The sequence below is a fragment of the Nicotiana sylvestris genome, chromosome 9 (assembly GCF_000393655.2).
Source record: "Nicotiana sylvestris chromosome 9, ASM39365v2, whole genome shotgun sequence".
NCBI classification, from domain to species: domain Eukaryota; kingdom Viridiplantae; phylum Streptophyta; class Magnoliopsida; order Solanales; family Solanaceae; genus Nicotiana; species Nicotiana sylvestris.
In genome coordinates this window covers 98227440-98244110 of record NC_091065.1, presented here as the reverse complement: position 1 = coordinate 98244110, position 16671 = coordinate 98227440, and the positions used below count along the sequence as shown (strand labels likewise).

At 43.1% G+C, this 16671-nt stretch overlaps 2 protein-coding genes across 2 annotated transcripts; both read left to right on the top strand.

Moving 5' to 3' along the window:
* Positions 1 to 13110: 13110 nt before the first annotated feature.
* Positions 13111 to 13527, top strand: LOC138877962 (uncharacterized). Its single transcript, XM_070157611.1, has one exon. The coding sequence runs from the start codon at positions 13111 to 13113 to the stop codon at positions 13525 to 13527; it is 417 nt and encodes a 138-aa protein (XP_070013712.1).
* A 659-nt stretch (positions 13528 to 14186) lies between these two features.
* Positions 14187 to 14528, top strand: LOC138877961 (uncharacterized). Its single transcript, XM_070157610.1, has one exon. The coding sequence runs from the start codon at positions 14187 to 14189 to the stop codon at positions 14526 to 14528; it is 342 nt and encodes a 113-aa protein (XP_070013711.1).
* The last annotated feature ends 2143 nt before the right edge of the window (positions 14529 to 16671 follow it).

The window sequence follows — 16671 nt, the reverse complement described above, 5'->3', positions numbered from 1 at the left end:
CTTTAATTTTTTTATTCTCCTTTACTTTTTGTTTTTCTTGTCTATTATTTTGTTCTTCCCGTATTTTCTTCGATTGGTTAGGTTATGGTAGTTGACTTCTTGATTAAAGTAGAATTAGGTAGTTAAAATCACTGGGCAAACACTTAGGGACCTTTATTAGGTGTAAAATTGGACTTAAAATAAAAATACATTGAACCTTAAGTTAGTGTTGCTTCTAAGCACTCAGTGCGGACCGCAGTCGATTTTGTGCGGTCTACGGTGCTTTAGTGCAGTCCGCAATGGCATTTTGTACGGATCGCATTGATGAGTGTTTGTAATATGATCTTCAGGGACTGCGACCGCACTACATTTTGTACGGTATTCATTAGAGTCACCGCGACCGCACTCAATTTTGTGTGGCCCGCATTGCTTGGATACAGAGAGTGGGTAGTCTGAACCCCACCTCTGTGCGGTCCTCTCTATGTCACCTCTGCAACTGTCTGCAATTTTTTCTTTTCTGCAACTCTAATCTTAATTGTTTTTACTGATACTAACAAGCGAAATGGATGATGTTTACAGACAATGGTGAAACAAAGAGGCAAGGGTTCTAAACAAGCTGGTCGAGGTGAATCCTCCCGGGGAGGGAAACATAAAATGGTAAGATTGACTGCTCAAGCTCAGCAAAACATTAAAAACATGAGGAAGATGATTAAAGCTGCTGATATGGTCATTGATATGTCTGGGAGTGAGTACGAGCCCTCCCGGGAGATATCTTCAGACTCAATCCCAGAGTACATCCCTGACTAGCCAGAGAGAAACAGACTAAGAGACACTCCTCCCACTTCCCCCGCTGCCCAAGCGTCAGTAAATGTATCTTCTGGGTCGTCTGAGGGTTCAGCTGAAGGCAGTGGGGATAAATACTCCACCTCTCCCGCAGCTTCATTATTCGGAGAGGGTGCAGTAGGAAAAGAGGTAGTAGGAGAAGGGGGTGAGCCCCAGGTTGGCGGGGTAGAACGAACCAGAAACCCGGAGGTGTGGCAAGACCTATTTGTGAGAGAGGTAGTTTATCACAAATTTAAGGAATGGTGGCCGGTGAGGAAGTTGATCCCGGAGAGGAGCTTTGTTGATAGAGACTTATTACCTCACAATCCCAATGTGAGGAGGCAATTTAGGGAGAGAGTTGGCTAGGAGTATTTCTTGAACAACTGTGAGGATGCAAATGAGCACCTGGTCAAAGAATTGTATACCAATGTTGCCCACATAAAAAAGGGTACAAAAGTGACCAAGGTGCAAAATCTAAAGGTGCTTTTTGAAGGGAAAACAATAAATGATTACCTCGGCTTTGATAAGGAGGATGAGGAAATGTATATGGCAAAGATAGAATTGGGCGAGGAGGTCCGTCCCTTGTTGGAACGGTATCTGGCAATCCCAGGTACCACCCCCGACTGGCTAAATGCGGGATGAAAATTTTGAGAAGAAGTCAGAATTTCGAAGCCAAAGGGTGGGAAACATTTGTGTGTAGTAGATTGGACCCCACTACTCATGACAACTCCCTCCCTCTTCATTGGGCAGTTTTGGTGGCATCGATCATGGCGGGGTACCCGATTAATGTCGGGAAGGTAAAGTCTCGGGTAATTACGCAGGTAGTTAGTGAGGGTGACAGAAACTAGCCCTTCCCCAGCTTCTTGACCATATACTTCAGGGACCTCAAAGTTGAAAACAGGCCATTTGATATAAAGGTAAAAGCGAAGGCCCCGTTCTCATGGTACAATATGCAGGGTGATGGCAACCCAAAGAGCAGGAACTTCAAGGAAACAACTACTGCTCCAACTGGCCAGTCTGAAGAGCTAGTTGTGGTAATGGCTCCTACTCAGCCTGCCTCCACCTCCGCAGACATTCCTCCTGGTCCATCCACTTTAGCAGATCCCGAGATACCCTCTTCCCGAGCCTACCTAGTGATTGCACACCGACTGAGCCATGATCTTCTCAGCATCAACAACTAGATGCAGACAACTTCATCCAAGTTGTCTATCCTCACTACTACAGTGGAAGCTTAGTCGGCACCTCTGCCTCCGCAGGTCTCGTAGTCTATCGAGGATGCCCTCAAGGATATTCTGGACAACTAGAAGAAAATCCTTGATACACAGAAGGTTCTTACGGACGCTGTAGAGTCTCATGGGAGAGCTCTCAAGGAGCTTGCGAAGGAGGCTAAGAAGATGAGAAAGACGCGGGCTTCCAAGGAATCCGTAAAGAAGCTCATGGTTGAGGTTGACAGGATGAAGGCAGATCATCTGCCTTTGGACTTATTGCTATAGGACCTGATACCAGTAGCTCATTCCCAGCCAGAGTAATCCCATAGGCCTCCCAAGAGGAAGAGGATGATTCCCCGAGTAGATGATGTAGTCATCCAGTTGGCAGACCCACCAAAGACCTCCTCTAGTCAGCCACAAGATGCAACCCAGGAGCCTGTCCAGGTCCAGGTCCCAACAGTAGGCTATAGGGAACCAGTCTGAGGTTCCCAAGCATATTGAGGACCCAGGGACCACTCACGAGCTCATGCAGACAGACGGGCCATAGGGAGTCTCTATATCCTTTTCACCTTTTCTTTTTGGTGCTTATTTGGTTTAGTTGGCATTGGGGACAATGCCAGCTTTCATTTGGGAGGGTAGGCCCTACTTTTATGGATTTGGATTATTGTATATATTTGACAGTTTTTATGCTTTCTTTATTTTTTCATCTTTGGTTTGTATATAATTTTAACATTTCGTTACATTTCTCGTACTTTTATTTTACTTTGGGTCTATATATAAAGTTATGTTACATTGTACATATTCATCCCATCTATTGTATATTCGATTAAATTCCCTCTTGTATATATTCATTTTACTTTCCGCAATTTTTCTTTCTTAGCTTCTTATTTATGTTCTTAGCTTCTTGTTCTGAATGTTTTCAATAAGCCTTTGGTTTTATTAATACCACGGTTCTTTCCAAAGGTGGAGTTTGTTGAACCGGGTGGCTCTTCCCAATGATGGATGGTGTGACAACCTTCTTAAGGGTTTGAGTCTGTTTTTCTTTTTTGTTTTTAGTAGTTAGTGGTAAGGGTACCTCAAGCAGAGTTTCACTTGGGCCTAGCACATTTGCCTTTGATCTCATGGTCAAAAACAAATTGTTGTGTTTAGGATGGTGAAAGTCGTGACCTTGAGACTCTTGTGTTGACCGATAATCATTTTCGGGACCATTGTGTGCTAATCTTATCTAAGGTCGTAGTGGGCCCCTGACTCTGTGTCCTTAGCAATCCCATAGCTTGTGTGGTGAGAAATTGCATTGCAAGTCCAAGTCCCGAGCCATTGGTCTAGAACTTGCCCTGAATGTTTGTTGAGGCGAAATCCTAAGTGAATTTGACTTGAGACATGATTATAGGCTCTCCTTATTCCAAATGATAGCTTGAACACTTCCATAACCTACCAATGATAAGATCCCTAGTCAACCCTTTTGAGCCTTAAACCTTTTTCCTTCAAAGGACCATGATACAAGACTTTATCCGTTCTAAAAGATACCCTCTCTTGGCACCCGATCTTTCCTTTAGCACATGGCAAAAGTATAAGTTTGGAGGGGAGATACGAGGATGGAAACAAAGTGGTAAAAAGGTACAAAATAAAGAAAGCAAAGGCAATGAAAAAGAAAGAAAAGCAAAAAGACAAAAAGAATGCTCAAAGTAGAATTGAATAAAAAAGGGATTCAAGAAAAGCAAAGAATGAAAGGTGTGGAAAGTTGAGAAAGGAGAAAAGATTTGAAATGTACAAGAAAGAGTGACAGTGTGTCTCTCTAACCCCTTAGAAAGAAGTGAAAAGACTCAAAAAGTCAAATGAATTTGAGCCAAAATGAAACAAAAGAAGTGCTTAAGGAAAGATGGAAACTACTTAGACCAAACATTTCCTACCCTAAACCAAAAACCTTCACTATGTCTCCACAAAAGCCCTATATGATCATTGAGTTGAATGAAACTTGCATTAGTGGTGACTCACATAAGGGGAAATCATATGGTACTTAGAGCCGGACTCGTGACTTTTCCTTGAGAGAGATGAGTGATTTTCCATTAACCTCGTTCTGAGTGCTACTATTCTAAAGGTGAGGTTTGCTTAGGGAGAGTTGAGGATGTGTGAGTTTGGGTTCCACAATGACCAAAGTAATACGAAGAGTTCTTTGATGTGTTGAGTCAACTCTTCATGCTCTTGTGTCACACTTAATCCATGGTGTTTCAAAGAGTAAATGTTGTTAGTGATTCATTTGTATTGAGGGCAATTGTTAGTCCCAATTGATGCTAGATGAGGGCACTTTAGAACAGTTGAATTTCTTGGAATTTTCCTTAAGGGGTGGGTCTCATTTTGTTTGCTTGAGGACAAACAAAAACTTAAGTTTGGGGGAGTTGATAACTAGGGATTTTGATACATTTTACACTCCTTCTTGCTTATGTTTTGATTAGAAATTTGTACAAAATAGTCCCAAAAGGCTCACAAGTTATGCTTGATTGCAGGTTTGATCAAAAAAGTGACAAGATGTCAAAGATCAGCTCAAAAAGGAGTGAAACTTGCACAAGTACCAAGACAAGACAAAGCTCAGGCAAAATAGGCCCAATGCGACCGCATACCATTCTGTGCGGTTCGCACAAGTGAGGTTCAGAGAGGTTGATTTCTAGGCCAACAAGCAATGCATCCGCATGAGATTTAATGAAGTCCGCATTGGAGTCAATGCGGACGCACTCGATTTAGTGCGGTCCGCAGAGCCAAGAATCTGAGAAGTTCCAGTTTGGAGTTTGAAGCCCAATGCAGTTCACGCTCCATTTCATGCAGACCGCATTAGAAGCCACCACAGTCGCACTCGATTTTGTGCGGTCCGCATTGCCCAAGTTCAGAGAGCTGAATTTTAAGTCAAGAGCCTTAGTGTGGCCGCACGTGATTTTGTGTGGTCCGCACTAGCCCTGCAGGGGTATTGTTGTTCAGATTTTTCAGCTTAGTATAAATAGCTTCTTTTCCCACTTTTAGGATATCAGATTGTTTTGGTACAGGGCTGTGCTTGTGACTTCAAATATTTGAGCTATTTTGAATAATTTTAGCTTCATTTCAACATTGAATCTTCTAGTTTATCTTAGCAATTAATTAATATGAGTTTTTCTGCATCTATTTCTTTGTTTTCTTCTCTAATTATGAGTAGCTAGACCCATAAGCTAGGGTTGTGGCTCAACCCTAGTGTGGGTAATTGATGGGTCTTGTATTTTAGGGTTAGATTGATTATGGGTGTTTGATATTTAGGCTAATTTCATGTTTAATTACTGAATTGGTGGTTGCAAACACTAGTTTGTATTTAGTTGACTTTGGCTCTTCTTGAGAAAGAGAGCCTAAGTCTCTGAAATTGGTCCAACAAGGAATTGGAGCGTACTCAAGAGATTGATATCCCCAATTAAAGGGTTAAACCTAGAGATAACAATACCCGACTTGAACCTTGATTGTTTGTGCAAATTTGCATACCCAATTGGTCTTGAGAAAGTCAATTCAGGCAAAATCACTCGAACTACCGAGAGGTATAGAGTGGGTAAAATCGTGCAATGGTTATATCATACTCCCCAAATATGTTAATCAAGCCTTAGACTCAAGTATCCGTCAATTGACTACCTAGGCGAAAGTCACTACCCTAGTGCCTTTTAACCATTTGAACAACTAGCAATAGTTTACTCTTAGCTTATTCTAGTTTAATTTAGCATTGTAGTTTGATAACATTAGAAGTAAAATAAAAACCCAAAAATATTTAGAAGTTTAATTTGGAACACATACACAACTCTCAACTAGATAGAGACTCCACTCCAACTTCTAGCTCCCTGTGGAAATCGATCCCGACCTTAATCGGGCAAAAGCTCCTTCAACCCTCTCTCACTACTCAATTGTAGTGCAGGGTTGGCCTCGATAAATTACCACTATTAGTTACCGCATAAAAAAGGCCTAGATATCATGCATATAGGTTTAATCTCTTACACCTGTAATTAGTAGGCAACCATGTAGGTTTCGGAGATTGTAAACTGCCCGCTCTTTAAATCCAGAGTCACATAGAGATCCTGCCAATAGGTTTCTGCAACTTTGACTTATTAAAATCTGCAACTGTCTTTGTTAATTAGTCTGCGTGCATTTGTTGTTTAAGTGTGGAGGCTAACTTGATCCCTTAACTGCTTTTATATGAAGTCCAACTTGTTTTGTACGTCGCCTAGTTTTTCTCATTTTGAGCAACCTAAGTTAAGTCTAGAACTACCCAAATAGAGGTCCAAACACCTTCTAGACCATAGGCCTAGGACTGGTATTGCACGCATATGGTATGGTTCAGAACTAACTAGTCTGCTTTAAGTAACAACTAAAAGATAGTAATCAAGTAGCAGAAGATGATAGTCTATGCCCACTGAATAATATGAGTAACACCCCACCTTGAGGGAGTCAGGAAATATTATTTATGTTGCACGAGGTGATCCTTTAGGCTAAAAAACCTAAGACCCCCCATCTTGCCCTTCGTCAATTATTTGTGTTTAATAATAAACTTCCCAAATTCCTTGTTTTTCTGTACTTGATCTCCTAGACTAATTCATATAATTAAGTTTGGCCGGGAACCACAGTTGTGGACCTCGAAGAGTGCCTAACACCTTCTCTTCGAGGTAATTTCGAGCCCTTACTCGATCTTTTGTGATGCAAACTAGTTAAATAGAGTTATCTGCAAATAGGTTCCCTAACACACCTTAATCCGTTAGGTGACAACTCTCTCTTTTAAAAACCCTTCCTTAAAAGAGTTGTCACGTGTCGAAACCCGATTTTGCGAGAAAAAAGGGCGCCACAATGACACACTAGAGTTCAATATGACTAGTTGGGTCGTTACTTTCGCGCCTCATTTTCTCACTAAAGCGAGTTTCAACATCGTGACAATTCCTTTAGATGGGTATTATGAGGTATTAAAAGAGAAGAGTCGCCACCTAACAATTTTTAAGGTGTGTTAGGGCACCTATTTGCAGATAACTCTATTTGACCAGTCAATGTTACCAAAGATTAGGTAAGGGCTCGATTTACCTCAAAGAGAAGGTGTTAGGCACTCTTCGAGGTCTACAACTGTGGGTCCAGGCCTATAACGACCCAGCCGATCATTTTAAGAATTTACGCACCGATCCCCTATTAACTACTTTCCTCGTGTTGATTTCTGCTAGTGTGAGTTGTCAGGAGGATTCGTTTGGAGTTTTGGAGTGTTTTGGGACACTTAGTCCCTAAAAGAGAGCTTAAGTTTTAGAATTTGGACCATAGTTAGAACAATGTGAAGATGACCTCAGAATGGAATTTTGTCGATTCCGTTAGCCTTGTTGGGTGATTTTGGGCTTAGGGGCGTGTTCGGATTATGTTTTGGCGGTCTGTAGCTTATTTAGGCCTGAAATGCCAAAAGTTGAATTTTTGAAGTTTTCGGTTCGATAGTGAGATTTTGATCTAGGGGTCAGAATGGAATTCCGAGAGTTGGAGTAACTCCGTAGTGTTCAATGTGACGTGTGTGCAAAATTTCAGGTCATTCAGACGAGGTTTGATCGACTTTTTGATCGAAAGTGAAATTTTGAAGTTTCGGGAATCCTTAGGCTTGGATTGGAGAGCGATTTGTGGTTTTAGTGTTGTTTGATGTGTTTCGAGGGTTGGGATAAGTTTGTGGGATGTTTTAGGATTGGTTGGTATATTTGGTTGAGGTCTCAGGGGCCTCGAGGGAGTTTCGAGTGCTTAACGGAAGTTGAATTGGACTTAGAAAAAAATCTAAAGTTGGTTGGATCTGTCATAACTGCACCTGCGTGCATGGGACTGCAGGTGTGGGCCCGCAGAAGCGATGGAGAAGCTGCAGATGTGGCTGAGCATTTGGAGTTCTGAAGTCGCATGTGCGAGAACTGGAGCGCACCTGTGAAACCACAGGTGTTGCCCAGTACTTTAAGTGGAATTTCGTAGATGCGCACCTGGGACCGTAGGTGCGGGTCCGCAAGTGCGAGGAAAAGGCCGCAGGTGCGGAAACCCTAGGATAGAACCTATTTAAGGTTTCAGTCGCGATTTTTGCCCATTATTTCACCATTTTCATCTGGGATTTGAGCTTTTTGGGAGGTTTTTGAGAGGGAATTCAAGGGAGCTTTAAAGAGGTAAGGATTTTGGAACCCAAACCCGTTATTATGGTATTATTTTACTGATTTGGCAAGAAATGTATGGAAAATAAGGGTTAAATTTGGGGGTTTAGGGTTTGAAATTGGAGACATGGAATTGGGGATTTGAGGGGTTGTTTGTGGTCCTATCTTTGTGTATTTAGTATGTATGAACTCGTAAGAGTGTGAGGATTCTAGTTTTGCGAATTTTATCCGATTTCGAGACGTGGGCCCGGGGGATTTTTGGGCGATCTTCCTAATTTCACCTGTTGGCCTCGAATTAATTAGTGGAATTGGTTACTTGAAGTTATATTTACATTATGCAATTCATTTGAATAGATTTGGGCCATTTGGAGTCAGATATTCATGGCAAGAACGTGGTATCGAGTTGATTGAGCTGGTTCGAGGTAAGTGACTTGTCTAGCCTTGTGTGGGGGAAACTCCCCTTAGGATTTGGTATTGTTGAGATATGAAATGCATTGTACGTGAGGTGGCGAGTGCGTACATGTGCTAATTGTTGAAAAATTATGTTTTCATTAAGTAATTATAACTGTGTTTTTCTTCCTTGTTGTACATTACTTGCAATTTAAGCCTACTATTAGTTTAGGGAAGCATGTCTAAGTGACTTAATTGCTTTACTTGTTCAAACTGCTTTATTTGAATTATGTGCAGTATGCTAGGTTACAAATACCTGTTTTGCCTTGGTATGAAATTGGATTGAATTGAATATTCTTCGTGTTGCTGTTGTGTGTTTACTTTGGGAATACATGACAGTATCCCGGGAGATCCCCCTGTTTGTTTACTTTGGGACTACGGATTGGTATTCCGGTAGATCCCCCTACACATTTATATTTGGGACTACAGGACAACACCCAGTAGATCCCCTGTACTGGATATTTACTTTGGATTACGGATTGGTATTATGGGAGTTTCCCCTGCATCTTTATGATTCGGTCTATGGGACGGTATCCCGGGAGATCCTTTGGACATTTACGTTTGGGACTACGGGACGGTATCCCTGGAGATCCCCTATTGCTAATTAATTCTGTGTACTGAGTTAGATTCTTTCTATGTTTTTATTTGTTATAGACTATTAGCACTTAAATTATATTGTCGTATTCTATACTGTTTTACCTTGTTTTTCATCTATAATCAGTAGGGCCCTAACTTTTCTCGTCACTACTAGACTAAGATTAGGCTTGACACTTAATGAGTACTGTTGTGGTGTACTCATGCCCTTCATGCGCATGTTTTTCATATGCAGATCCAGGTTCTTCGGCTCAGCATCCTTGAGGCGAGGCAATTCTTAAGAGACTTCGAGGTATATCTGCCGCGTCCGCAGATCAAGGAGTCCCTCTCCATTCTCTCTTGTAGTTACAACCCTTCTATATTTACTTTGAGCTAGATATTCTGGAGTTAGAGCACTATGTAGTATCTTTAGCTTGTGATTTCATGAGATTCTAGGTTTTGGGAGATCTTTTCAGTTGAGAGTATATATCTGTATATGCCAAGCGATATCTTAAACGTTTTCATTATGTTTATCCGCAGTTTCTATTGGTTTTTATCTTTTGTATTCCTTTTTTCGCAAATTGTCAAGCTTACCTAGTCGTATAGATTAGGTGTCGTCACGATAGTTCATGGAGAGTGAACTGGGGTCGTGACAAGTTGGTATCAGAGCTCTAGGTTCATAGGAGTCATGAATCACAAGCCGGTTTATTAGAGTCTCGCGGATCGGTATGGAGACGTCTGTACTTATCTAAGAGAGGCTGTGTAACTTTTAGGAAAATTCCACTTCATTTTATTTCCTTGTCATGCGAGATTTTGATATCACAATTCTAAACTTATGTCTTCTATTCTCTCACATATGATGAGGACATGTTCTACTAGAGATGACCAGGCACCCGCGCCCCCTCCTAGAGCCGTCAAAGGTCGGGGCCGGGGTAGAGGCCGAGGACGTGCCCGTGGTGCATCCAGAGCACTCATGCGAGCTGCCACATAGGAGCCACCAGCAGCTCCAGCCGGAGTCTAGGCACCTGATGCGCCTACTGCTACTACTATTCCAGCTCTTCAAGAGACTCTTACATAGTTCGTGAGCATGTACACCACTCTAGCTCAGGCAGGGCTGATTCCCTATGTTACAGCCACATCCCAGGCTGGGGGAGGAGCACAGACTCCCGCCGCCGGCATTCCTGAGTAGTGCATCTAGGTTGATCCGATCCTAGAGGTTATACCGGTACAACCTGTAGTCTCGGATCAGCCTGAGGACAAGGCAACAGCTTCAGAGGATGAGCAGTGGAGGCTTGATAGGTTCAAGAAGTATAAGCCTCTTGTATTCAGTGGTTTAGCATCAGATGATGCCTTGGGATTTCTGGAGGAGTGTCACCGTATGCTTCGCACTATGGGTATATCAAGATCGAGTGGGGTTTCTTTCACTGCCTTCCAGCTTCGAGGAGCCACCTACCAGTGGTGGAATACTTTTGAGTTGGACAGTCCAGCTGAGGCAGAATCCCTTACTTGGACTCAGTTTTCAAATATGTTCCTGAGAGAGTTTGTTCCTCAGAGCCTCAGGGATACATGATGTGCAGAGTTTGAGCATTTGCGTCAGGGCACTATGACTGTTTCAGAGTATGCTGTCCGTTTCACTAACTTGGCTAGGCATGCACCAGCCTTGGTTGCTACAGTTCATGAGAGAGTTCGCCGGTTTATTGAGGGACTCATTCCCAACATCAGGTCTAGCATGGCTTGTGAGTTGGGGATGGATATTTCTTATTAGCAGGTAGTAAGCATTGCTAGGAGAGTGGAGGGTATGCATGCTCGGGATAGAGAGGAGAGGGAGGCCAAGAGGTCTCGAAAGTCGGGCAATTATTCTGGTGCCCGTGCTTCAGCTGCAGTTCGTCATGGTAGGGGTTATATGAGTCGCCCCATTCATTCATATCTTCCAGCAGCCAGTGGTATTCCAGCTCCTCCTAGACCTTAGGAGCCTTATTATGCACCTCTAGTATCTAGTGCGCCTCCTACATGAGGTGCTTTCAGTGGTCAGTCTAGCAGACTTGGCCTAAGCCAGTCACAACCACCATGTCCTCCTAGAGCTTATTTTGAGTATGGTAACACACGCCATATGGTGAGGGATCGCCCCAGACTTAGGAGGGGTGCACCTTCACAAACTCTTCAACCACAGCGTGCCCCGCAGAGTTTCCAGGCTGTGATTCCAACACCAGTTGCTACCCCACCTGCCCAGCCAGCTAGAGGTGAAGGTCAGGAGGTAGAGGTCGCCCTAGAGGGGGAGTCCAGGCCAGATATTATGCCCTTCCTGCCCGTACCGAGGCTGTCGCCTCCGATTCTGTCATCATAGGTATTGTCCTAGTTTGTCATAGGGATGCATCGGGTTTATTCGATCCAGGCTCCACTTATTCTTATGGGTCTTCTTATTTTTCCCTACATTTGGGCGTATCTTGGGATTCTTTGAGTTCCCCTATTTATGTTTCTACTCCTGTGGGAGATTCTCTTGTTATGGACCGTGTTTATCAGTGTTTTTGGTTGCTCTTAGTTGTTTTGAGACTAGATCCGATTTGTTATTGCTCGGCATGGTAGATTTCTATGTTATTTTGGGCATGGACTGGTTGTCGCCCCATTATTCTATTCTTGATTGTCACGCCAAAACCGTGATGCTGGCTATGCCAGGTGTACCGCAAGTAGAGTGGAAGGGTACTTTAGATTATACTCCCAATAGAGTTATTTCTTTCCTTAAAGCTTAGAGAATGGTTGAGAAGGGGTGTGATGCGTATCTGGCCTATGTGAGGGATGTTAGTGTTGATACCCCGATAGTTGATTCAGTCCCAGTAGTACGAGACTTCCGTGATGTGTTTCCAGCTGATCTTTTGGGTATGCCACCCGACAGAGATATTGATTTTGGCATTGATCTGTTGTCGGTCACTCAGCCCATTTTTATTCCTCTATATCGTATGGCCCCTCCTGAGTTGAAGGAGTTGAAGGATCAGTTACAAGAATTGCTTGATAAAGGTTTCATTCGGCCTAGTGTATCACGTTGGGGTGCTCCTATCTTGTTTGTGAAGAAAAGAATGGTTCTATGCGTATGTGCATTGATTATTTCCAGTTGACCAAAGTTACAGTGAAGAACCGGTATCATTTTCCTCGTATTGATGATCTGTTTGACCAATTACAGGGTGCACAAGTGTTTTTTAAGATTGACTTGCATTCAGGTTACCATCAATTGAAGATTTGGGAGCTAGATATCCCAAAAACTGCTTTTAGGGCTCTGTATGGTCATTACGAGTTCCTTGTTATGTCATTTGGGTTGACCAATGCCCTAGCAACATTTATACATCTGATGCACAGTGTGTTCCAGCCATATCTTGACTCCTTCATCATTGTCTTTGTTGATGATGTTCTGGTATACTCCCGGAGTCGGTAAGATCATGAGCATCACCTAAGGATAGTGCTTTAGACTTTGAGGGAAAAAAGTTATATGCAAATTCCAGAAGCTCAAGACAGCTTTGACTACAGCCCTAGTTTTGATATTTCCTACAGATTCGGGATCTTATACTATCTATTGTGATGCCTCGAGGATTGGCCTTGGAGCGGTATTGATGCAGGATGGTAGGGTGATTGCCTGTGCATCCAGACAGTAGAAGGTACATGAGAAGAATAATCCTGTCCATGATCTCGAGTTAGCTACTATTGTTCACACTTTGAAAATCTGGCGTCATTATTTATACAGCGTGCCTTGTGAGATTTATACTGATCACCAGAGTTTGCAGCAAGCAGAAGGACCTTAATTTGCGCCAGAGTTAGAGCTCCTGAAGGACTATGATATCACTATCTTGTATCACCCGGGCAAGGCCAATGTGGTGGCCGATGCTTTGAGTCACCGGGCAAAGAGATTGGGGAGTTTGGCTTATTTACCAGCAGTGGAGAGGCCCATGACGATGGATGTTCAGGTCTTAGCCAGCCAGTTTGTGAGATTGGATCTTTTGGATCCTAATCGGGTTCTAGCTTGCGTGGTCCCTCGGTCTTCCTTATTTGATCGTATCAGGGAGCGTCAGTATGATGACCCTCATTTGCTCGTCCTCAAGGACAAAATTCTGCACAGTGATGCTAGAGATGTGACTATAGGTGATGACGGGATATTGAGGATGCAGGGTCGGGTATGTGTACCCAATGTTGATGGGATTCGAGAGTTGATTCTAGAAGAGGCCCATAGTTCGCGATATTCCATCCATCCGGGTGTCACAAAAATGTACCTGGATTTGAGGCAGCACTATTGGTGGAGGCGGATGAAGAAGGATATAGTTGGGTTTGTAGCTCAGTGCCTCAATTGTAAGCAGGTGAAGTATGAGCACTAGAGACCGGATGGGTTGCTTCAGCAGATAGAGATTCCGGTGTGGAACTAGGAGAGGATAACCATGGACTTTTTAGTTGGACTCCCACGGACTTTGAGGAAGTTCGATGTCATTTGGGTGATTGTGGATCAGCTGACCAAGTCCACGCACTTCATTCCTATTTGTACTACCTATTCTTCGGAGTGGTTGACGGAGATTTACATCCGGGAGATTGTTTGCCTGCATGGTATTCCAATTTCCATCATTTTAGACAGAGGTCACATCACGGTTTTGGAGGACCGTACAACATGAGTTAGGTACTCGGGTGGAGTTGAGCACGACATTTCTCCCCAGACAGACGGACAGTCCAAGCGCATCTTGAGGATATGCTCCGTGTGTGTGTGATGGACTTTGGAGGTTCTTGGGACCAGTTTTTGCCACTGGCGGAGTTTGCCTACAACAATAACTATCAGTCCAGCATTCAGATGGCACCATATGCGGCCTTTTATGGTAGGCAGTGTAGATCCCCGGTGGTTTGGTTTGAGTTGGGCGAGGCTAGATTATTGGGAACAAACTTGGTTCAGGATACTTTGGAGAAGGTTAAGGTGATTCAAGATAGACTCCGTACAGCCCAGTCCAGACAGAAGAGTTATGCGGACCGGAAGGTTCGTGATGCTTTCTAAATGGTTGGGGAGTGGGTCATGCTTTGGGTTTCGCCTATGAAGGGCATTATGAGATTTGGGAAGAAAGGGAAGCTGAGTCTGAGGTTTATTAGTCCTTTTGATATATTGAGATGTGTTGGGGAGGTTGCTTATGAGCTTGCCTTACCTCCCTACTTGGAAGGAGCTCATCCGGTATTTCATGTTTTAATGCTCCGGAAGTTTCACGGTCCGTCACACGTATTGGATTTCAGTTCAGTCCAGTTGGACAATGATCTATCTTATGTTGAGGAGCTAGTGGAAATATTGGACAGGCAGGTTTGGAAGCTGAGGTCAAAGAACATTGCATCAGTGAAGGTTCAATAGTAGGTTCAGCCGATCGAGGAGGCAACTTTGGAGACCGAGCAGGATATCTGCAACCTTTACCCTCATCTTTTCACTACTTCAGGCATGTCTCTATGCACGTTCGAGGACGAATGAATGTTTTAAGAGGGGGAGGATGCAACTACCCGGCCGGTCGTTTTAAGAATTTACGCCCCGATCCCCCATTAACTGCTTTCCCCATGTTGATTTCTGCAAGTGTGAGTTGCCGGGAGGATTCGTTTGGAGTTTCGGAGTATTTTGGGACACTTAGTCCCTGAATGAGAGCTTAAGTTTTAGAATTTGGACCGTAGTCGAAATAGTGTAAAGACGGCCTTGGAATGGAATTACGTCGATTCTGTTAGCTCCGTTGGGTGATTTCGGGCTTAGGGGTGTGTTCGGATTGTGTTTTGGAGGTCCTAGCTTATTTAGGCTTGAAATGCCAAAAGTTGAATTTTTAAAGTTTCCAGTTCGATAGTGAGATTTTGATCTAGTGGTCAGAATGGAATTCTGAGAGTTGGACTAGCTTTGTATTGTTGAATATGACGTGTGTGCAAAATTTGAGGTCATTCAGATGAGGTTTGATAGACTTTTTGATTGAAAGTGGAATTTTGAAGTTTTGGGAATCCTTAGGCTTGGATTGGAGAGCAATTTGTGGTTTTAGCGTTGTTTGATGTGATTCGAGGGTTGGGATAAGTTCGTATGATGTTTTAGGATTGGTTGGTATATTTAGTTGAGGTCCCGGGGGCCTCGGGTTAGTTTCAGGTGCTTAACGGAAGTTGAATTGGACTTAGGAAAAATTTGAAGTTGGCTAGATCTGTCATAACTGCACCTGCGTGCATGGGACCGCAGGTGCGGGCCCGTAGAAGCGATGGAGAAGCCGCAGATGCGGTTGAGCGTTTGGAGTTCTGAAGTCATAGGTGTGAGAGCTAGAGCGCAACTACGAATCCGCAGGTGCGGTAGAAGAAGTCACGTGCGGCCCAGTACTTTAAGTGGAATTTTGCAGATGCGCACCTGGTACTGCAGGTGTGGGTCTGCATGTGCAAGGAAAAGGCTGCAGGTGCGGAAACCCTGGGCCAGAACCTATATATGGTTTCATTCGCGATTTTTGCCCATTCTTTCATTTTTTCATTCGGGATTTGAGCTTTTTTGGGAGGTTTTTGAGAGGGAATTCAAGGGAGCTTCGAGAAGGTAAGATTTTTGGAACCCAAACTCGTTATTATGGTATTATTCTACTGATTTGGCAAGAAACTTTTGGAAAATAAGGGATAAATTTGGGGGTTTAGGGTTTGCAATTAGAGACTTGGAATTAGGGATTTGAGGGGTTGTTGCGGTCCAATTTTCGTGTATTTGGTATGTATGAACTCGTGAGAGTGTGAGGATTCTAGTTTTACAAATTTTATCTGATTCTGAGACGTGGGCCCGGTGGATATTTTGGGCGATCTTCCTAATTTCGCGTGGTGGAATTGGTTACTTGAAATTATATTTACATTATGCAATTCATTTGAATAGATTTGGGCCATTTGGAGTCGAATACTCGTGGAAAGAATGTGATATAAAGTTGATTGAGTTGGTTCGAGGTAAGTGGCTTGTCTAGCCTTATGTGGGGGAAACTCCCCTTAGGATTTGTTATTGTTGAGATATGAAATGCCTTGTACGTGAGGTGACAAGTGCGTACATTTGCTAATTGTTGAAAAATTATGTTTTCATTAAGTAACTATAACTGTGTTTTTCTTCCTTGTTGTACATTACTTGCAATTTAAGCCTACTGTTAGTTTAGGGAAGCATGTCTAAGTGACTTAATTGCTTTACTTATTCAAACTGCTTTATTTGAATTATGTGCATCATGCTAGGTTAGAAATACTTGTTTTACCTTGGTATGAAATTGGATTGAATTGAATATTCTTCATGTTTCTGTTGTGTATTTCCTTTGGGACTACGGGACGGTATCCTGGGAGATCCCCCTGTTTGTTTACTTTGGGTCTACGAATCGGTATTCTGGTAGATCCCCCTGCACATTTATATTTGGGACTATGGGACCACACCCGGTAGATCCCCTGTACTGGATATTTACTTTGGACTACGGATTGGTATTTCGGGAGTTTCCCCTGCATCTTTATTATTCAGACTATGGGACGGTATCCTGGGA